The 22,620-nt window shown below is 48.6% G+C and overlaps 1 protein-coding gene across 1 annotated transcript in view; it reads left to right on the top strand.

The window, feature by feature from the left end:
• PTPRS (protein tyrosine phosphatase receptor type S) overlaps positions 1-1,626 on the top strand; it is a 92,963-nt gene extending 91,337 nt beyond the window's left edge. Inside the window, exons 35-37 of the mRNA XM_086627518.1 lie at positions 77-231; positions 918-1,053; positions 1,558-1,626. Coding sequence (XP_086483644.1) covers positions 77-231; positions 918-1,053; positions 1,558-1,626 — 360 coding nt within the window. The remainder of the gene's footprint in view (positions 1-76; positions 232-917; positions 1,054-1,557) is intronic.
• The last annotated feature ends 20,994 nt before the right edge of the window (positions 1,627-22,620 follow it).

The raw sequence follows: 22,620 nt of genomic DNA, 5'->3' as shown, positions 1-22,620 counted from the left end.
TGGGCGGGTGGTTTGCCTTTTGTAGTTAGTACCACGGCTACAGGATGTTTTAAATCTTTACTGTGTTCTCCCCCAGGACGGTCAGTCACGAACTGTGCGTCAGTTCCAGTTCACTGACTGGCCAGAACAAGGCGTGCCAAAATCCGGAGAAGGTTTTATCGATTTCATTGGACAGGTACATAAGACCAAGGAGCAGTTTGGCCAGGATGGCCCCATCTCTGTCCACTGCAGGTAGGCACGCGCGGATGGAAACGTCTAATTCATCTAAGGATGCAAAAGAGCCTAAGGAATTAAAACCCTGCAGCTGTCTCCCTCCTTTCCCACCCCATCTTTGCAGGCAGGTTTCTTGGGGGTGTCTGGATGGGGTGCCAAACACTGTTGCTTCTGCCAACTAAACTCACTTGCCTTCAGACTTGGGCACTGCCCACGAGGCCTTTGACCCTTTCTGTCTATCTAGGAGGGAGGCATGAAATGCTGATACTCTGGGGGAGGTGGGAACCACAGTGTTAATCACTATTTGACCTGCAGAATTAGAAGGGGTTTTGTTCCAGTTCTGCACCTCTGATAGCAAAAATTGTACCTCTCTACCCCTGGGCAGCAGAGGACAATGTGTTCTTCAGATTATTTAATTTTAAAAGCCTCATGTTACATGGTAGTAATAATTTTCACACGGAACGCTGTTTACCACTACCCAAAGCTTTTGATTTTGTTCTTATTTCGCTTTCTCCAACATTTGTTTGGGTCACACACTCTGGCAGTTTTAGTATTTCCTACCTCCTGGAGGACTGACTGAGCCTCTCTGGTTCTAACAAGTTCATGTTCATAAGACACAGCTCAACCGTACCGTATCCTCAGCATTTAGGAAAGCATTGGAACGCTGTAACATACAGTTTCCTTTTTTTCTCCCATTCCTGCAGTGCTGGCGTGGGCAGGACTGGAGTGTTTATCACATTGAGTATCGTCCTGGAAAGAATGCGTTACGAGGGTGTTGTAGATATTTTCCAGACAGTAAAGATGCTGCGAACACAACGACCCGCTATGGTGCAAACAGAGGTAAGGGGGAGCGGGGAGCCCCGTCCTCTGTCACGGGTTGGGGACCGAGTAGCAGAACACCACGGCTGCAGATCCAGCTCCCCTGGCTGCCCTGGCTGAGCAGAGCAGGATTTTTGCCTTTCCAACCCCTAGCAAAACCTGAGTAAGCAAGTTCAGGCTGCACGGCTGCTTTTACTTAACTAATACCACCCCCAAAAAATAAAAAATCCTATTGTTATAAAGTCTCTTAAATATTTTCTCCCAGTCTGCCAGCCCTGATTCTTATCTCATCCCTGGCCCTGAGGTCAGGGGGATCCACCTGCCTCTAACCACAGCCCACGCCTTGGCTGCAGAGCCAGAATGGTTAGTGGTGGGATGATTGGTATCTACGAGATGGACAAACGATAAAGGGAAGGGATTTCTTTTCCCTTGAAAATAAAAGAGTCTGTGCTCGCTGGGAAGCCGGGCAGGGATCCCCACGAGCCCTTTCAAACCTCTGAAGCTGCTTCTCTTCGCTGTTCGCAGGATGAATACCAGTTCTGTTACCAGGCAGCTCTGGAGTATCTGGGAAGTTTTGATCACTATGCAACATAAAAAGCCATCCGTTGTGCAGACTCTACCAACCACTTAAGTCCTGGAAGGCCTCTTTTGACCCAGGAGGAGTGCTTGAACTTACAAAACTGAATCAGAAGTACCTTTTTCATCTGGACAATGCATCGGGGAACAGGGGGAAGGATGGAAAGGAACACCCCTTCAGGAACTCCATGTTGTAACCTGGACCGTGAAGAGGCAGCTCAGGAGGTTGCTGAAGGACTGCTTTAAGTGGTGAACTGCTCTTGTTACCTCAAGTGGTGTTCGCTGTGGAGGACGTATGGACATCATGGAACAGATCCAAAAGCTAAAATCACACCTTGCGAAACGTTACCGCTGGAGAAGGGAAGGAAACCGACTTTGGTTACATCATTAGAGTTCAGTTTATTTACTAATATAGTTGGCAGTCTTTAAAGGAAGTCACTTGCAGAATCGAAGGTGTTCTGTAAAAGATAAGGAACAGCACTAAATCTCAACACTTAGGCAAACTTAGGGTCAGGAGTTCTTCTAGCTGGAGTCTTAATAACCTCAGTCTCAACATTGGGATGATTCTGGGCTTACAGGCACCTTGCCAGCAGCATTCACGGAATGCCCCTGCCACGCCACAGGTTTTATAGCTCACGTTTTGAATACTTGGAACATTCCTCATTTCTTCTAATTCCAAAATTTATTTTTTAGGATATTTTAAATTATAGAGAAAGAAAGAGAGAGAGAGAAACCCCAGCCCTGTGTGGTGTGGCCCCCTCCCCTCGCACACTGGTGGGGACAGGTAGAGGTGGCAGCTCCCCGGGGCCGGGTTCGCTGACGGCTGGTTCTGTTCCCCCTTTTCAGCACATCCAGCTACACAAAGGCATTAATTTGCGGAGCGGTGGGACACCCCATAAAGAAAGGCAGCCCCGTGCCCATTCTCTTTGCACATTCACACAACCCCACTCCTGCTGCCGGGCTGCCCCGCCGGTTCCTGCCGCGGAAGGCCGGGAGCATCGCTCCGGAAGGAGCCCGAGCAGCACCCTTAAGAAATTCATTTCCACTAGCCAACTGCTTCTTGCTGCCAGCCCCTCACCTCGGAAGGCAGCAGCTCTCCGGGAGCGATGCAGATACTCTCAGGACCGCCGCGGCACCACGTCACACCGCGCCCCCTGGCACAGCTACGAACGTGCCCTGGCTGTAGAAATTACTGGGAAAGATCAAGTCAGATGCATTCAATGGCATAGACTGTGAGTGGCTTTCTTTAAAGTATCGATGTAACTGTAACAAGTGACATTACCTTTTTTTTAAATAGTGTATTTTTTCCTTTTTTTTAAAAAAAAAAAAGACAAAGAATATCAGTCAATGAATTTAAAAGAAAAATTTGCTTATTTGTTCATATTATGTTCAAAGACAGTCTATTTTTTCACTGTAGAAATGTTACGTGTAATGGCTGTGATATATAAAAATGCCGTGCAAATTGCTACTTCTACATATTGCTTTTCTACCATTTTAAAGGTTTAACTTGCTCATGTAAGAACAAGATGTCCTTTCTGGATTTTTTTTTTTTTTTTCGGGTTCTTTTGTTTTAAATCGCAGACATATCCCGTGTCTCTGGAAGGGTGAGAGCAGCAGGCAGGCCGGGACACGGTGGCAGTGCCAACCCGCTCCCCTCCAGCTGTGGCCGTGTTGCCTGGTCTTAACGGGGCCAGGGCTGAACTGGGAGATGAACCACCAGTGTCTTAAGAAGACTGAAGACAGAAAGACAGCGATTTCGGCGCCATGGCACACATCAGCGCACACACAGAGGTTTTTTTTGTTGTTTTTGGTTTGTTTTTTACCATCAAAGGTGTATTGTAGGTAACGGCCCGAGTCTGTCCGTGCGCTGGGTTGTAGACACAAAGCTCTTGCAAGTGTACGTGACGAGGAGTTTCCGTGCAGAGGTGCACAGAGGACAGCATGTCTTGGAAAAGACACACTGCCCGGAACACTGCTTGCCTGTGACTTTTCCTTATTTTTTTTTTTTATTTTTCTAGAAGGGGTAATCATGGCTATCAAGTGCTACCCAGAAAACCCCACAAGGATCTATTTCCTGTCTTTAACTGAAAAAAAAAAAAAAAAAGAAGAAAAAAAAAGAGAAACGAATGAAAGGCTTCTTCAAGAGTTTACTTCTTATTTGTGTAAAAGTTGCCCAAATTTCTAAGTATGTTGCAGCAAAATCTTACTGGACGAGTTGGGGGGAGGGGGGAGGTTTTTTCCTTTGTATGAGAGCAAAGTGCTGTTGCTTTCACACTGTTATTTCAAACTGAAACAGTAAGTGGTTTTCATACCACTGTGTATGTAGATATATTGACTTTGTATTAAAGGAAGATTGTCTGACAGCCCTGGCTGCAAACCTCTTTGTGGGCACGAGCGGGCGCCGGACGACGCGCGACTGCAAAAAAACCCGTTCCCTGGTGCCCGCGGCCGGGTAGCAGGTCGCCCTCCCTCTGCTGGGCTTATGCTCCTTCTAAAAACAGGCCACCTTCACAAGCCAAACACGTGGTTGTAAAGAAACAAACTCGTTTGGAGAGAGTTTTTGGCCAAATAGCCGCCCGAGCTCGCTGCTGGTGTAGGTGCAGCTGCTGGTTTCGGCGGAGCAGTGCGGACTGGGGCACTGGCACAGCCAGGGCCGTGGCTCAGCCGAGCCGCCGCGGGTGCGTGGGTTATGCCCAGCGTGAGGTTTAAAACCTTCGGTGAGCTCCGTTTCTGCTGCCTTCTCTGCGTCTCCCTTACGCGGGGCAGCGGCTTCAAAAGGAGCAGATCCTGTCCCCCTTACTTGCTCGGGCTGGAGCCCGGGTGGGACGCGGATGCCAACAGCCGGGGGGATTAAAAACCGGATTAAAAACCTCAGCGAAGAAACAGACTTACCCAAAGCAGACGGCGGCGAAAGCCAAAGGTCCCCTTCGTGGCTGCGGCAGACGGCGCTCTCCCTTGTTCTGCTGCTGGAGGGTCCCGTGTCTGCGTTGAGAAGGACAGTCCAGGAGGAGAAAGCAGCTGGCAACAACTCTGCTGCCTGGAAAAGCCCGTGCCCGGCGCTGCCGTAACCTGCACGGCAATGGGGTGGCAATGCTGAAAGCAGAAAACTCAGCTGCCTTCCCAAGGCCAACATGAGCTGCTTAAAAAGCTGCTGAACCAGAGCCTGCTAAGCTCAGCCCTGGTCTTTAGTAGGTCTGAGCCAACAGTGGCTCCTACTCACAGGTGGGCTCGGTCCGGACTGAGCTTCCCACTTCAGCTGCGTTAAGACAAGGGAGCTGAGCTGGGAAAGGCTGGCAAGGACACAGCTTTTTGGAGGATGATGGCAGCAGTCTGTATTGGGTATTTTTTTTCCCTCCTCTTTACGGATGGGCTGTGCCAGCACAAACCCTCTCCCCCCTATAGTGACACCACCACGAGCATTGGTGGTGTCACTAGGTGGTCCTGCTCCGGCAGGTGGATTGGACTAGATGATCCTTTGAGGTCCCTTCCAATCCCTGACATTCTGTGATTCTGTGATTTTGGCTTAAGATAAAGAATAACAAAAAATAAAAAAGAGCACGTTAGCACAGAACCATGATCAAACATTCAGGTGAGCTGTGAACCCAGAGAATTGCATCACCTTCAACATGTTCTTACTCCACATGATGGAGCAGGTGAGGAGCCAAACCAACATCAAACAGCAGCAACTCTGATGGCACAGGAAAAAAAGGAGAAAGGGAAAAAAAAAAAAAACCTTCCTGGTTTACAATCGTCTCTCATGTATGTGAGTTCCTCCAGGCAGTTGTATGAATAGTAATGATGATTTTTGACTCCCCATTATCTCCTGGACTCAAAGATAAGTTGTCTCTACAGATCAGTGGCACAACACCAACAGGAACCTCTCACCAGTCTTGCATCAATCAATGTGTTGATTTTTGACACTGGCTTTATTCTATCATTGAAGAATAGGAAGGAAAAACTGCTTGGTCTCCTAAGCTGTGTCCATCAGCCTCCCCGCTGCCCGTGCCCACCTGGGCTGCTGCCCGCTCAGCGACACTATTCTTGGCTCTCTCTGTGACGTTAATCACTCTCATCACCACTTGCCAGCCTCTTATTTTTGTTCTCTCCTTTTTTGAGCTGGTGTGACCAGCCCCGACGTGGAGATGCAAACCCCTTACAGAACAGAAATAAATACCACCTGGAGTACAGGAAGGTGAGGGACAGAAAGAATTGGAACAACAGCTGGGAGCTAAGTCAATCTTTCCAAAAAACCCCAGCCAGGACAGTAGGAAGCCAGTTAGTCAGAGAAGCAAATACAAAATGAAATCTCAACGCAAGAGTAAGGCTTGCAAACGCTGCGAAGACTTAAAACGAGGTTCTGTGCTCTCCATCCATCCCTGCAGATTTTGGGATGGATGGAGAATCTGCACATAATCGTCCCATTGACACAGCCTTTTACTGCTGCTCATAAGCTGCTGAGATTACATCCTAACTCGCAGCTTCCCAACGCGACAGACCGATGTGCAAGTGGTGTGATGAGGCATAAATGATTCCGGGCTCCGGGATGAGCGCGGTCCACCTCGCTGCAAAAAGCAAATTAAAGAATTGGAGTTCTTGCTATGAGCTCAGTCTTTCAGGGCTTGCTCTGCCAGACAGCACCAGCCTGAAACCTGGCACACTGCTCACTTTCCCTTTTTTTTTTTTAATTAAAGACTAAGTGATGGTCCATTAATGCCCATTTTCAGCAGGGCAATAGGGAAAGTTCTTGTTTCTCATTGATCCAATGGTCTTTTTGTTCATCTCTCTGTCTCACTCTTCTCTTGCCTTAATACAAGCTCCCACCAGCTCTGACAGCACGTTCGTTGGCGATGCCGGCGCACGGGGGAAGGAGTAAGTTGTTGCAGGTGATATTTTGACAGAAAAGGACGTGGCCAGAGCTCCAGATCCACCCCGACGGGATTCCTTACTGCGGATCAGGGCTAACACACAGATAATGGTTTTACAGGGGACTCCCAGTTGCAGAGCCCTCTTTTTACTAAAGGTGAGAGACACTGAGAACGGAGCCTAATCCATCCCTCCAGAACAGGCTACGGCACAGGTTTTCCTTACAGAGAGAGCACCCAGGGCGTACTTCAGAGTTTGCTCCGAGGAGCAGCATCTCCCACTGCGGTGGATTCAGCCCAGAGCTGCCCTGGCAGGATTCAGCGCTGGTCCCATCACCAAGGACCCTCCCAGGGTGGGTTGTCCCCCCTAGCCCCTCAGCGTGACCATGCAGCCCGTGCCCACCCCTGCACATCCCACCCCCGCAGCAGCAGGTGGATCTTGAGGCATTTCTGACATAATTTCTGTGCAAATCCTAAACTGATTCTTTTCACAGTTTAATAAACATCTCCAAGCCCTCGCTCCCTCCTCTCTCTTTAACATAACCCTCTATTAATGCTACATCCAAAGGTCAATCCTGAATTACTCCTTCTCTGCTCGAGCACAGCTGCTGGAGGGCCACTGAGCCCCCTCGTCAGGGCCACCTGCAGACCTCAGACCACGTCCTGGCACATGGCACCCCCCCGACCTGGTCCAGCCCGGCCACCTTGGCCCCAGCCCCAGGCAGCGGAGATGCTGCACGTCTGTCCCTCCGTCTGCCGTGGGACGTCCTGCCACAGCTGGGGGGGGCACCCAGACCCCCACGGCCAACCTGGTGCTGCTGCACAGAGCCGCAGCCGCTCACGGCGATGGGCTGTGGGGCAGCTCAGAGCAGTGGGGATGGAGCTCGGTGGAATAGAGCCCTTCCTGGGGGCTTGGGGGGAGCTGGCTCATCCCAGTTCCCATTTACACCACGCTGGGCAAAACCAGCTCATGTCGTGATTTGCAACGGCCTCGATGCCAAATCACCAAGGGATTGATTTGCAAAAGCCCCGACGCCTCTGCACAAACCTAAACCAAGAGCCCTTCAGTCCCCTGCAGCAGAACAAAGACTTTAAAGTAGATGTAACTGTAATTTACATTCCAGAGGAAAAGGAAAAGTCTTTTTCGGTTTACAGAATTACCCAAGTGGCAAAACAGTTCCCAGGCCAGGAGAAATTCTTCGTGTTGCAATATGCTTTAATTATACCAAGAGAAGCAGTAACGGAATGAGAAATCAATTCCTTCTCTTAAATAAGATGGTTGCAAATTCCAAGTAAGTAACTGAACAGATGTGGAACTGAAATGGAAAAAGTAAATACCCTCATAGGCGCCGAGAAAATCGTCGTGCTATCTCAACAAGTTCTTCCACTGGGAAAGCGATACAGGGAGACTGCTCCGTAATTTCCTAAGGAAACCAGAGCAAGTTCAATCCCTTCCATTGCAGCGTCACAACGGGCACCCGAACGGACACGCCACGGCCCCTGCGCTGCGCCCACAGCTGCACAGAAACCCTCTCTCCCCTTTCAGGAGCAAATCCCACATTGGAGCACAACGGAAGCTGCAGCCCAGGAATCATCACAGCTTTCCCTCCTCATGTCCGAGCTTCGGTCACTTCTGCAGGGTCTGAAGGAAAAGACCAACTTCTTACCTTCTTACCACCAACTGCTCACATCCCTCCCACTCTTGGCACAACCCTCAGCTCATCCAGCACCAACTCTCGGCACAGCCGGAGCCATCCCAGATCCATGTGGCAGCTGCTGCTCTTCCTACAAAGCCGAACACCGGACCAGCCCGGAGAGAAGCCTCGTTCACTACGTGAGCTTTGGGCTCACGTTGGTGTGCCCAAAGCGTGGCCCCGACACCTCTGACTCCAGGAACTCCACGGACAGACCGCGGACCCTGGCTCGCCACCCCAAGCGCGCAGAAGTGCGGAGCCCCCAACGTTCCCCTCTTGGGCTGAGGCGCATCGATGGGGCTGTGCTGGCTGAACGGGGCTGGGTCAGCAGGATGGATCCACTGCCCGTCCCCACGAGCCCATGACCAAATCCATCTGTCCCAGGGCAGCAGAGACGGTACCATTTGGCCCACTCTGCCCACACCGACTTCTGGGCTCACAGCAGGACTGGGACTCGGCTCTGCCAGCAGCTGAGATCCAAAAGGCAAATCTAAGTTCGAATCCCAAGCGTTGCTTTTGCTAACGAGAAGTGTCTCGTTAGGGATGACACAGGAGGTATGGAACAGAAAAATCTGCCTATTTTTCCATTGTCTGCTTATCTATCCATCCACCCGCAGCCAGAGCAGTGACTCCGGATCCCTTTGCGATGTGTACGGAGATCACAGAATCCCAGCATGTCAGGGATTGGGAGGGACCTCAAAGGATCATCTAGTCCAATCCCCCTGCCGGAGCAGGACCACCCAGATCAGATCACACAAGAACGTGTCCAGGCGGGTTTGGAACATCTCCAGAGAAGGAGACTCCACAACCTCTCTGGGCAGCCTGTTCCAGTGTTCTGTTCCCCTTACTGGGAAGAAGTTCTTCCTCATGTTTAAGCAGAACCTCCTGTGTTCCAGCTTAGATCCATTTCCCCTCGTCCTATCACTGGGTGCCAGGGAGAAGAGCCTGGCTCCATCCTCATGACAGTCACCCTTTCCATATTTATAAACATGAATGAGGTCCCCCCTCAGTCTCCTCCAAGCTAAAGAGCCCCAGCTCCCTCAGCCTTTCCTCAGAAGGGAGATGCTCCACTCCCTTCATCATCTTCGTGGCCCTGCGCTGGACTCTCTCCAGCACTTCCTTGTCCTTCTTGAACTGAGGGGAAACCTCATCAAACCCCGATGTCGCCATCTCATCGTGCCTTTATCTCTCGAAAGACCGACACGCACGATTCCCTTCCAGTCCTTCAAGAGAGATTCCTGATTAAGAGAGTTCGGGGCTCCATCCATCTGGGTACGTACACGGCGATGCATACGTACACACATACATGCAGATGGCGATCCTGGATTAACAGGTTACACAAGGTTTTATCCCAGGCTTACCCAGGATAATAAACCCCTCTAAAAAAAAAAATAAAATTGTGTCTAAATGATTAAAAAAAAAAAAAAAAAATCTCTTTTCTTTAAATACATAACATTCTGCCTGAGCTGCATGTAAGGTGTTGTTCAGGAAATTGCTGAACATGACTAATTCAGGTTCCAATTCCACCAGACCTTCCTCCCATCTCCATTCCTCCATCTTGGGAGAGCCAAGTGCTTCCCAGTGGAATGACCAACGGCCCGTGGCTGGGGTGGGGCCGGCACCCCGCTCGTTCTGTGAGCAAAGAACGACCCAGACCCATTCCATATACAGCTATTCATTTTTTCCTCGGGCAATAAATGCGCTGCTTAAGGCCCAGGAGGTGGGTGAAGCCTCAGGAGAAGGCGGTGGGTGGGTCTGAGGCTTTCCCATGGAGATGCCCGGAGGAGGCGGATGCGAGGGGGTGAACACCGACAGCTCCCGGTCGCGTGGCCGGAGGACCACAGAGTCCCTGTGCTCCTCTTGAGCTCCTGCATTTCCAGGATTCACCATTAAAATAAGCGGATGTCCAGCTTTTGAAGGCGGGGGGTGGGTGAAGGGGACCTTCACTGTGCAGTTTAACCCATCTCAAACCACTGGGTCTGGTTTTGCTAACGAGCTCCTGGGTTGGATTCAGCTGCTCCTCACCCTCATGGCAGCACCAGGACCAGACCAGAGCCACTCCCTTCACTTTCCTCGGCCAGACCCGGACAACAACAACGGATGGACAAAGCAACTCAGTGGAAATGTCTCTTCGTGGTCCCTATTTTGAATTCAGACCCTTGCAGCAAACTCACTCATGTCTGCCAGGCACCAAAGGGACTTTTCTTAATAAAATGCAACCATGGCTTTCTAACACAGCTCATCATGGCACAATCGTATCAAGACATCTCAACAAGGCCAGACATTTTGAAGACATCTCCGCTATGTTCCAAACCCCACCAAGCTGTCATTCCGAACAGGACGGCGCTGGCACCTCCAGAGTTACCAACAGCTTCTGGGGAAGCAGAAATACAAACGAGTCCTTCCCAGTGACCTGCAGCCACGAGTCTTCCAAAAATACACAGGGACACCAAGCTGAACCGCAGAAGGGACCACAACGCAAATGACCAAAACAATGCAAATGATTAAAAAAACCCACCTTGGGCCCTGCAGATATTACCCACGGGATATTTTTAGGGGCTGGGGAGGAGATGCTGAAGAGTTGCCTTCAGAGAAGCACCAGCAGCTTTCCATGCCCATGAGATGCAGGCAGGGCAGTGGTGCCGCGCTCCTCCATCTGCTGGCAGCTCCACTTGACTTGAGTTTGCTCTGGGGGGTCTCCCTGGATGCCACACGGTCACCACCACCTCCAGCACAAAGCCAGATCTGCATCAGCTTTTCCACCCCACCACCAAAAGCTCCTCACAGCCTCCTGAAGCAGCAGGTGCCCGAGCACTTTGCACCAGCAAACATCATCAATCTGGGGGGCGAGACAGACATTTCGATCCCCAGCCCTCCCGCACCCGTGGGACAGACAGTGGGAAGACAAAAACCTCTTGGGAGAAGACAGAGGAGAGACAAGGGAATAACATCAAAGCAGAACAAGTTGGAAAGATGATTGCTGAGGAACCAACCATACCTGTAGAAGATCCACCACATCTTGGCACACCAATGAGACTCACCATCACCCATACCGGTTGGCCTCCATCCACAGGGAAAGCAAAGCCTCTTGGGGACACCAAGCTCCTGCCCATGGACGTGTCAGGCTGCCTCTGGATGAGAATGTGGAGGGGGAAGCAGGACTAGAGACAATCAGGACTCCCAAGTCCTGCAAAGTGGCAACAGGTGTGTGATTTGGGCAGCACAGCAGCTGGCCACAAACCAGAAGAGAAGCAAAGAGAAAATCTGCTACAGCTGTGACACAAAAGAAAGGATCTTAGAAACATTTAGAAATACAGTTCCCAGAAAACTGCACTTCCAAGATTGAAAGAAAACCGGTTGTTGACCCTCCCGTTCTCAGCTTGGGAGGCTGTTCTGTTCAGAAGCTGCTGCTCAGACTCCCGGACACTTCACCACCACTTAGAAAACTGTTTGTCTGGCAGGTGGGGATGAATGTTGGGAGGAAAGCAGGGATGGCTCCTCGGTGCCTCTTCCCCCGACGAACAGGACTCAGAGGTGACCAGGTGATTCTGCAAACAATATTCACAGCCAAGCCAAGAGAAGAGAAAATTCACGGCAGTGAATACGTGCTGGAAGGTTTGGGGGGGATCTGTGTGTCAGCACGGTCTGGTTAAGCTGGAAAGGGCACGACACAAACCACCTGTGCCACCCAAAGCCAAGCAGGACGTGGGACCTCGTGACTCATCAGATGACACAACGTATGCGAAATCCCTTCTTCAAAACAGTCTCCTACCAGCAATTCCCACTCCCGTGTTTCCACGATGAACATCTCTGCCCCGATCCTCGTCCTTTAATGCTAAAACCCCACAAAACCCCCGCAAAGCGCAGCGTCTGGAGGTTTGCTCTTAGTTATTTTATTTTATTTTCACTAAGGGCAGTTTAGCACGACTCTGGTGGAGCAGCACAGTCTGGAAATGGCATTCCTCTACCCTGGATGTTTATTCCACAAGTGAGACCTGATGCTCTTCCCACTCTTTCCCACACAGACTCTCCCTTGGGGCACCCATCTGATCTCAAACCCTTCTGCTCCGAACGCAGATCCAAACAGGAGTTTAAGCAAAAACCATAACCGACGTGCTCACCTCGGGAGGCTTAATGCCACGCAACGCACAGCCGTACGCGTGTGCTCAGTATTTCCGTAGCTCCGGAGGTAGAGGTGTCCATCCACGGCTCAGATTAGCCCAGCGGGGTGGTGTCCGAGGGGGAACGTTCCACGGGCGGCATCTGGAAACACAAAATTTCACCTTTTGAAGCAGGAAGAGATGCTTTCACCATTTCTTGGCCCCACATGTCTCCCCCTCCCCACCTCCCACTGCCGTCCCATCACACCCAACACCTGCCCTCTTGTATTTTAGGATTTCACCTCTTAGCTATAGAGGAATTTTTTTAGGTTGAAACCTAAAGATAAATCAAAACAAATCACTATTCCACCAGGAAAAGGACATTCGAATTGCTGCGCAATTTTTTTATCTAAATAGTGTTTAAATTTTAAAAAAGGCTGGGGGGGGGGTTGGAACTAATTACATCTTTGTGTGGAAGATCATAAATCACATAATTACAACGGGAACCTCTGCATCTTTCCAACAGACTAAAAGCAGACTACGCAAGTTCTTATCTCATTACTGTTTAATTAAGAATTATGTTTGAGCATCTTCTTTTTAATTATCACGGAGCCCAGATGACTTCTAATCTCTTTTTTACCCAAAACGAGGGAGGGTGCGGTCCAAACCGGGCACTAATGAATTTACAATTTGCTCTTTGGGGAACTTTAATAAAATTACTCCACATAGAAGATTAACGCTGATAAAGTGAACTTCCAAAAAGAACATTTGGTTCCTTTCAATTAGCGTCACGCAACCATCACCAGCCTAGAAGGGGGATGCTGAAGTGGTACTTTTTGGGGCAGGGATGGGAATTTGGAGGTGGGAGGGAAGGTGGCACACGGCTCCACGCCTGCGGCCGTACCCACCCCCCAAAATGCAGCGATCAGGGGGACATGGGGGGACAGGACAAACCAGCCCCCGTGCCTGCAGATGGGCCCAGCCCCTGTAAGACTTGTAAATGGCTCCTCACCCATCAAAAAAAATTAATATTCCAATCTTATCTCGCACTGATCACACAAATCTTAATCAATACCTGAAGAGAAAATCTCAGGATAGCTGATTTTCTTTAATTTTTTTGCTGTCTTTAGATAAAATCCATTTATTAAAGCTGCAGGTGCTTTGCGTCCATCTACACTAGAACAATTATTCAGCAATAACCACGTTCGAGGCAGTGGGGTTACTCCAGCCCCGAAGATGCTCCAGTTCCCTCCTCTGAACATCAGGGGAAAGTTTTCCCCACCCAAACACTTCACCACCGAGAGCCTCTGCTCTCCGTGCCGCACGAAGCCCCGCTGACGATCCTCCCCCCAGGGAACCAGTTGCAAAGAGCACAAATATCATTATTTTATTTTTAAACCGAGCACACAGCGAACACCTTTTAATTCAATCGGTTGAATCGACAGAGAGAGATTATTAGTTTTCAGTAAGATTTGATTCAATTAATTAGCCTGAAAATATCAGCACAGCCAGGCGAGCAAAGAAAAACAGAGATAAATCCCTGCCATAGCACTGCTTCATCTTTTAAAGGCAATTAACTCTTCGTTATTAGCTTTTAATTAGGGAATAATAATGACACCATTAATACAGTTTATTATACTTGTCAGCAGACAGCTGTTCCAAACAGATTTTATTATCAGATCTTGGTGGCTTTTGTCTGCTCCTGTGTTTATGGGGGGATGGCAGCGGCTCCCCCAGGCCCCGGCCGGGGGTCCCATGGGTGAAGCTCCCAGACACGGGCTCCTGCCACACAGAAACCCCCGAGGTCCCCGCTCCGGGCTGGCTCCTGGTCCTCTGGCTGCCATCAGCAGGAGAGGAGGAAAGGGTCGGCCCCTTTCCGAGGAAGGATGCAGAATGAACATCAGCTCCCTCCAAGACTTCAAAGGAGCCGTACATAATTCACAGGGATTTTACTTTTCTTTTTTTTTAAACAAAAAAAAAATCATCTAAAACGTTTTTTCTCTCTTGGAGAATTCTGGTGCCAGCAGGATCCAGCCTTGACTGTGCATTTGATGTCTCTCTCACGGGTAATTCTCGTGCCTTTCCCAGGAGGGGGATGCTGGATCTGCGCCAAAACTGGTTTTTACGCCTCGGCTCACGACATCTGAGACGGCATCCGACTCGCCGAACATTTACGATGCCAAAAAAATTCACTGTTTTGTTTTCTTTTCTTTTCTTCCGAGCTCATCCACCTCTCTGGAAGCGCTGCGTACGTTTAGAGCACAGCAGAGACGATTTCATGGAATCACAGAATGGTTTGGAATCAGAGATTTGGAAGCAAATAATCACTTTAAGGAAATTTAGCATTCCGAACAAGTTTATCCATTCATAATCTCATTCCACCCTAGTGCTGGGTGCATGTCACGACGAGGAGGCAGCTGCAAAGGGTGGCAGAAATACCATGTAATACTCTTTCTTCCTGCCCCAAATTCACCCTGAAACTGTAAACTTCAAATCCTTCTGTAAGAGTAACCGCTACCACGTCAGCAGCGGCCAACTGCCTCCAGTTTCATTGATGCTTTATTATTTCTTTGTCTACTGTGTCACTAAAATAAAACATCCAGAAGGCTCATAATTACGTGCTCTGTCACACACGCAGCAAACCACACGTTCCCGTTACTGTCACTGTCATCCTTCTTCACTGTGTCTCAGGCAGAGCTGCAAACCATTTCCAGGGCACGAGCCTGTCTTAACCGTGTTTTATTGTAACTGTGTTTTATTATTCCTGTATCATACAGTCTTCATCCCAATCGAGTATGCAGGATGCTACTGTAATACAAAAATGCAATGCAATAAATTTCCTCGATTTACGTTGGAGTTAATAAATCACAAAAACACTGAAATAAAAACCAAGTGTAAAATACTGTGTTGGGTTCCACTACCTTGATTTTAATTTTTCTCCCTTGTTCTGGACTGGAGGAAGCCCCAAGGGAAATACCAGGAGCTTGAATGAGCTCCTGAGCACCGCAAGCCTGCTCCTGGCAGGCATCTTCCTCTTCCTCCCCCAACACAGTGCAGTCAAGTCCCGAGGAAAGAAATTACCCTGGTGTAGGAATAAAGCAGCTGGAAGAACCTATTTGCCATTTTCTACGGGAAAGCAGAGTTGTTAAATTGAAAGCAAGGCTGTTCAAAAGGACAAAACTTCCCTTACTGAGAACTGACGTAAAAATAAGAAGGAAAAGGATGGCAGGATTCTACCCATCACCATACAGGTTTAGGAACTGAGGCGCAGAAGAGCGAGATGTCGTTCCTAAGGCAGAAGAAAACTGGCGTCAGGAAAGCACACGGAGACGTGGCAGCTCTCAGGGCAGGCAGCCCGGCTCGCTCCAGAGCTGGGCTGGGCCTCCCAGGAGCTAATTTTGTTCCTGTTTTCACCCCTGTGCTCTCAGGGCTTCGGGTCCCAGGTGCAATGCCGGAGGCGTTCTGCGCATTCGCGTTGGCACGCGGCTCCCGACCCGTCGGAGTTAGCTCTTCCTTCACACCGGTGACTAAGCCTGAATATTTTAGGAGAAACTGTTTTAGGACATCTTGGTGCAATTATAAAAACTTCTCAGCTGAAGGTTGTTTTTTTTTCTGTCCTCAAGCTGTATCTGGGCGGAAGTTGGGAGAAGAAAACCACCAGAGAAATAGAATTTCATCAAACTCTGTCTCCAAAACACATCTGATGCCTGAGATCACGAGACGTTTCAACGCCACTTTCCTCACGTAGCAATAAACAGTTTGAAATGAGGGTTGTAAGGGAATTACAATTAATGTTCTGCCAGCACTACCACTGCTCAGAGCCTGCAGCAACTGGCCTTTAATTTAAGCGCCATCGTTTGAGATGGCACGGCCGTGCTGGGAGGGAAGAGCCTCTGTCCAGGTCCCCAGAGAAGAACACTGTTCTTCAGCGAGGAACATCCATCAGATGCAACCAAAAGGGATCCCCAACACCTCGGTGGCAGGAGAGAATTAACTTACCCCTGACCAGAGCTGTGAGTGCACCGTCTCCGTGGGTCCAACTCACCTTCCCATCGGTTCCCAGTTCCTCAGTCATCCTCGCCCTGTACAAAACCAACGGGTCCGTGCGCATCTGGGAACACAAACCTGCGGAGAGGAGCAAATGACAGAAGGGTTAATGGCTTTGCCTTTCTCCATCTGAACAAGGGAAGAAAACTTGCCTGCAGCCCCGTGGCTCCGCAGCCCCTGCCCCGCGCCAGCGGTGCCGACCCCCCGATCCCCGTGCCGGTCTTGCGCCAGGGGATTAATTTCCAATTTTACCGCTGCTCTTTTATCAGAGAGGCAGCTCTGAAAGGCACAAATTTTCTCCCCCACAATGGACCTGTCACAATGACAATTACACTTAATAGCAGCGGTTCAGCCTCGCCGTTCAGGGTGCTGATTACGGCAGTAAATAGCGGCGCATTAGAGAGATGACGAGCCACTGACAGGCTGTATTCCCATTCCATCGGGGACTGCCGAGGCCGAATCACGCTGCAGACTTGACAAAAGAAACCCAAGGGACGTTCCCTTCTACTGGGATACTGGTGAGGGGGACAGGTAGGAGCATGAGGTTGAAAATACTCGGGTCTAGGACCAGCCCAGAGAGCCCAGGCTGCAATGGGAAGTGTGTAAGGAAAAACCCAGCGTGCCAGGGGAAACGGGTTCGTGTTTTGTTTCCCCTCCTTGCAGTCAATCACCTGCCAAGAGTGAAATATTGCAGTGATTCCAGCGGTGCTGTAACTAGACATGAAATTTGGTCTTAGTGTTTTAAGAGTAAAACACAAAACGATGCCCGAAGTCAAGGGAAGCACCTACAGGTGTAAATCGCAGCGAGGTAGAGAGGCTCGATGTCGGGAGGCTCGACGTCGGGGTTCCCTTCCCAGCTTTATCACACAATTGTTGGGAAATTCTCAGGCAATTTTCAAAAAAGGGAGGTTCACTGTGCTGCTGGTCATCGCAGAGCTCCACGAAGGCCACATCATCTGCGGGTACTTGGCCACTCAGGTCTGAGCATGAAGATGTCAATCCCAGCTAGAAAATAAGAAAAAAATGAGGACATCTCTTACTGCTGCGAAAAACTGCAGAGAAATTAATTTGGATAAAATGGACCAGGTCCTTGATTTGAGAACATCATGAAAGCGAGAGAAATCACAGCTTTTAATAAGCAGCCAGTTGTCTACGCTCTGAAGCAGTAAAAAACGTTATGATAAATTATCCCTGGAAAACAGGAACATCCCTAAGCAGTGGGATCTCACAGAAACAGTTGCAGTCGGGCAGATTTTTCGCTATATGCTGACAAAAATCTCACGCTAATCACCCAACGCAGGACACAAAGCTACTGGATTGCAGTGTTAATTCCATGTTATATCCGAATCCCAGATTAATCAGCTGCACCACTTCTTCAGCTGAGCTATTCTCTAGTGGCTCCAAGTTATTAAGATAACAAAAATAAGAGAAACCTCAGCTCTAAGTGGAGACACGAGGAAATTGGATGTGCACAATAGCCCTTCTCCCCATCTCATTGCGTCTCCGCGTGGAAAATTGTCCAGTGACCCTTCTGTACCTAGGATCAGCTCGGATTTGATCTTTTTAGTCAGGCAGATGAACCCTGCTGTTCTAAATGGCAGCAGCATCTTGGCTTGTATCATGGGTAACTGACCATTCATCCCTAATCAAAGACAATTTGCTGTGTTTTCGAGAGATGGCTTCGTTAAATGAAGCAGATGAGCAGTGGATCTGTCCATTTATTTATTTTTAAACCATGATCTGGGGCACAGGGGAGGGTATCGCTCCTGTTTCAGAGACAGCTTGGCAACGAGCTCGTTTGCTGGGGGATATTAGCAGCTGGCATGTGAAACGGCAAGGCGAGGGTATAGAGGTACGCCAAAGTCAACTGTGCTGAAACCCAGCCAAATTCTTATTTATTCCACAGGAAAAGTGGCTAAGCTGTGGTCGCTATGTAATTCCAAACAATATTTGCACAGTGACCTTTACGTTTCCCCTCTTGGAAATAAAAAATTTAATTGTTTTGCTCCTCTAATGCCAAATAAATAACTTCCAGTAATTTTCTATTGGTGTGCAAGTAAACCAAGTAGTTATCGTTTTCTGCTATCAGAGCTGCCAAGTAATTCTAGCTCAACACCTCCAGCTCATTTGAGACTTGGTATTTTGCCAAAGTTGGTTTGATTTTTTTTTTTTCTTTTGTGCGCGTGTGTGAGTGCCAGTGCAGTTGTTCATGGGACAAGAAGCAAAAGAGATGACCAGAACACAGGGCTGGAAATGGGGAATCCACAGGAACTCTAAATTTAGAGTGTTTCTGCTGGAATCTCAAGTAATTCCTTCAGTCTTCATTGCTGTTGGCAAACTCAAGGAGCAGCAGCAGGTATCGCCTGCATCGGGTACTCTGAAGCAGACTCTGTTTCAATTTCACGGGGTTAAACTCATTCACGGGGTCTCCTCATTAACCTGTAATGAGACGAAGGGACAAATTGTCCTTCTAACCCAAGAAACACGAAACTTAACGTCATGGGAGATACCACGGGTCACAAGAGGTTCTCGTCAGGCGGCTCTGCCGCGCGTCCCGCAGACAGACGCGCAGGTGAGCGCCCCGGGAAGCAGCAGCACCGCGTCAGACGATGGGGAAGTGTGGAAATAGCTGCACGCAGCTGTCATCACACCTACCTGGTGAGCAGGATGGCTCTGGCACCTGGCAGGTTCCATGCAGACAGTGTTGCTCCTTGCTTTAATCCACCGAAGTACAATCCCATGGCTGAAGAAGCTCTTCTCCAAACCTGCCCTCTTTCCAATTTAGTCTATTTGCAGGTCAGGGCTTTTTAATCATTTGAATTATTGCAAAAAGGCTGTAAAAAGCTTATTAGACCACCGTTAGCCATATGTGGGGCAGGGAAACGAGGCCAAACAAGGACTTGCCTACTGCAGCCCTAGCAAAGGAACCTATTATAGGGAAGGCTCCACCTTATGCTTTGAAGAAATTCAAGTCAGAGAGAGAACTGACACAAGCAATGTGCTCATCTATCACCATCTTCCTCTGAACCCTCAGCTGAACGATGCTCACCACCACAGAAGACATGCCCTGGGAAGAAATTCCACTAGTTCAACTCAAATTGCTATTAAACTAAAATAGTATGCCCAGCTTCAAAGCAAAGTTTAAAAGGACTCCTGATTACCTTCAGCTAAAACTCCTCGAGTAAACCGCTCCAACCAAAACAAGGGCATTCTTCCAGAAGGGAATTGCACCTGTTTAATGAGTAGTTTTATTAAACTGGTGCAATTTGTTCAAGCTGAAGGAGAACTACTGATGAAGAACTAATATGAACAGCGAGGGAAGAGGAACAGAGAAAAATCCCCGCAGAATAACCTCAAGAAGTAGAAGTTCTGCAAAATTGGCCAAAGCACAGATGTCTACAGCATGTGACAAGGTTTTTTTCCCCCCATCATCTGCTCTTTCCCTAAACTGAACAGTCACAAAAGTAAAGCAAAAAAGGAAAGGAGCAAGTACACCAGAGAGGAAGTGCCTGAAAGCCCATGACGTCCTTCCACGTACAAACAGTGAAGCCAAGAGGAGAAGCCATGAATGGGAAAGCCCCAAAATACCATGTATGAACATGCTCACGTGGATCTGCACACCGGAGATGTGTGATAACAAATTTGCAAGAAGAATTGTTTCAACAGGACTAGGAGTTACTGCAAGAAGTCGTCCGGAGTGAGAGACCCATGACACAACAAAGGACAATTTGGTAGACATCTAGTCCAGGTTCTCTGGAAGGTGGGGCTGTCCATTCAGCTCCAGCACTAAATAGCCTCATCCCAAATAACACTGCTATTTTTAGCCTTCTAAAGAATCCTATCCTTCAGGAAAAAAAAAAAAAAAAAAAAGGAATTATCTCCTCTCTTTCTTCTCACCAAGCTAAAGGTCTTTCTCCAACCAGACAAGGAGTTAAGGAATCTCTCTCCATCCACTGTTCCACTCTCCAGGCACACGGCAAAAATCTCTGCTGGCCCCAGAGCAGGAATAAGCCGCCTGTTGATCCCCATCTTCTCCGTGCTGCCAGCAATTATCACAAAACGACTTTATTGTGCACGTGACAGTTGGTGACACTGACTCAGGGAGTTTTATCAGCTTCTAGGCTACAGGTTGCAGAACATCTGCTGGCCTGAAGGCACCCTGCTGTTGGCCAGCCCAGGCAAGGTGGACTTCTGCGAAGCAGCGAGAGGGAACTGCAGTCCTTTGCGCAGGACAAAGCGTCGCCTACGGGTGTCTCGTCCCTACCTTGGCAACCCAGGTCTGCCAACGGCCAAGTCCTACGCAAAACGCTCTGCGGGGCAGGACCAGAGGCAAGTGCCAAGCAGGAGGGAGCTGCACAGCAGGTACCAGTGCGTGAACATGTTGTCTGGGGCTGGAGGAGGGCAAACCAGCATCATCTCGAGGATGGAGCTGGCACAGAGAATGTGGAGAAGCAAAAGGAGGAAACTGAAACATGTTTTAGTGAGAGATGCAGCTCGGCTGCACAGGTTTCAGATACACACAAATACATTTCTCCAGGGATAAGGAAGATGTAGAGGTTAGGAGCAGAGGCTAATGAGCTGTGCTCATCTCCAGTCTTTCATCCTGCCCGATCAGTACTCAGAGGAAAGCGTAGGAAGCAAAGCTCTCCACGACAGCGGCTGTAGTGTTGACACCATCTCCCTGCAGACTCCCTGGCACAGCAGAATTCCCTACAACCCTACATCATCTACATTTTAGTGCCACAATCTCACCCACGGCGACTCAGGGGGTGGTGGTGTGGAAACGTCTGTTCCACCCTGTGAGGCTCTGACAGAGCCATGGACAGGTTTGATCCTTGCCTTTTGATCACTCATCCAGGCAGTTACTTGGAAGCACGTACTGCTGCTTAAGACATCTTCAAAATTATATTAGTTCTTATTACAGCAATAGAGCAGACCTTAAATTCAAAAGTAAGCTTTGTGTGGGTGTGAATTCCTGCGGAGTTTGTATCAGCAGCTTCTTCCCACTAGTATGATTCCTCAGATTATCTCAAAAAAAAACCTATTAAACTGCCAAAGACTGGAAGTTGGAGATTTCTTTCACATAACCTGCAGCATTAGCCTCATACAGCAACAACTGGAGAGGAATTTGTAGAAAAGTATCTGGGCTCAGGATGGGAAATGAAGGTGTTTAAATGAAGGTTTAGGAAGATGCTATTTTAAGAGGTTCAACGTCAGCACGACCTCCAAGGGCTAGAAAGAAAGGCTACTGGAAGGCTATGAAAGAGACTCCAAACAGGAAGCAGCAAACTGGTGATTTTAAAAAGATACAGGATTATAGAACCACCTCTGGCTATTTAGCAACCACGGTTCTTATGAACGAGCCAACCAGAGCAAATCCTGGACCTTGGACAAAAATGCATTGCAAGCTTGGTTCTTCATTTTGGGAAGGGGTGACAACGACAGAGCTCTTCTCCTGCATGGTTAACAGAGAGGAAGGAAAAGACCACGACTCTTCTTCATCAGACTCAGCTTCTCTTGGCCCAGATTTGGGAGCCACCTTCTCCTGCAGTAGAAAAGACTTTAAACTTAGAAATGAAGAGACTTCAACCCCCCAAAAAGTGTAATTCTGAAGTGCTCAACAGCCTTTAATTCATTATGAACCTAGAGGCAAAGAAAAAAATATGCAAAAAATACATCACATCCTTAATCTAGGGGGAGAAAAAAAAAAAATCATTATTTTTATAGCACATAATCAGACACTTACAAATATATTTCACTGCAGAAAAGGGAGGGTAGGAATGTGCATCCCTTATTTCCTTTTCAATAGTCCGATGCACAGAGACCATCAATATGGTCCCTACAGGTAATCTGCACAAGTCATTCCTAAACCAAAAAGAGAGATTTTAAAAATAAGCAAAAAGGGAGAACCCCTGCAACAGGGAAGGACATTCTACAGTTCCAGGTTAAGGTTTAAACATAATTCATCATCTGAATGCGGGGTGAGGAAACACACTTTCGTTTTTACAATATAAATAGGATTTTTAAAAGGTACTACATATGAATACAGTAACGGTGCTATTTCAGGCAGGACTTCAACATGCAGAGGAAATTCCCCCGTTGCTCACGACCACTCATCCCCTCCCACCCTTCCCCTCTCACCTCCAAAAAAAAAAAATCCTCTGCTGTTTAAATTCTCTTCCAATTGTTTTAAATATTTCTCTTGCAGTGTGGCAACATTCTTACTCTTCTATACAAGCCAGTTTTCTACTAAATCATGTCTTAACCGACAGGAGACAGCTCTGTAGGAGTAACAACCGAGGCTTTTAA

This window comes from Tauraco erythrolophus, chromosome 28, assembly GCF_009769465.1.
Source record: "Tauraco erythrolophus isolate bTauEry1 chromosome 28, bTauEry1.pri, whole genome shotgun sequence".
Taxonomy (NCBI): Eukaryota; Metazoa; Chordata; class Aves; order Musophagiformes; family Musophagidae; genus Tauraco; species Tauraco erythrolophus.
Note: the sequence above shows the minus strand (reverse complement) of the source record. Positions and strands in the feature narration are given on the sequence as shown.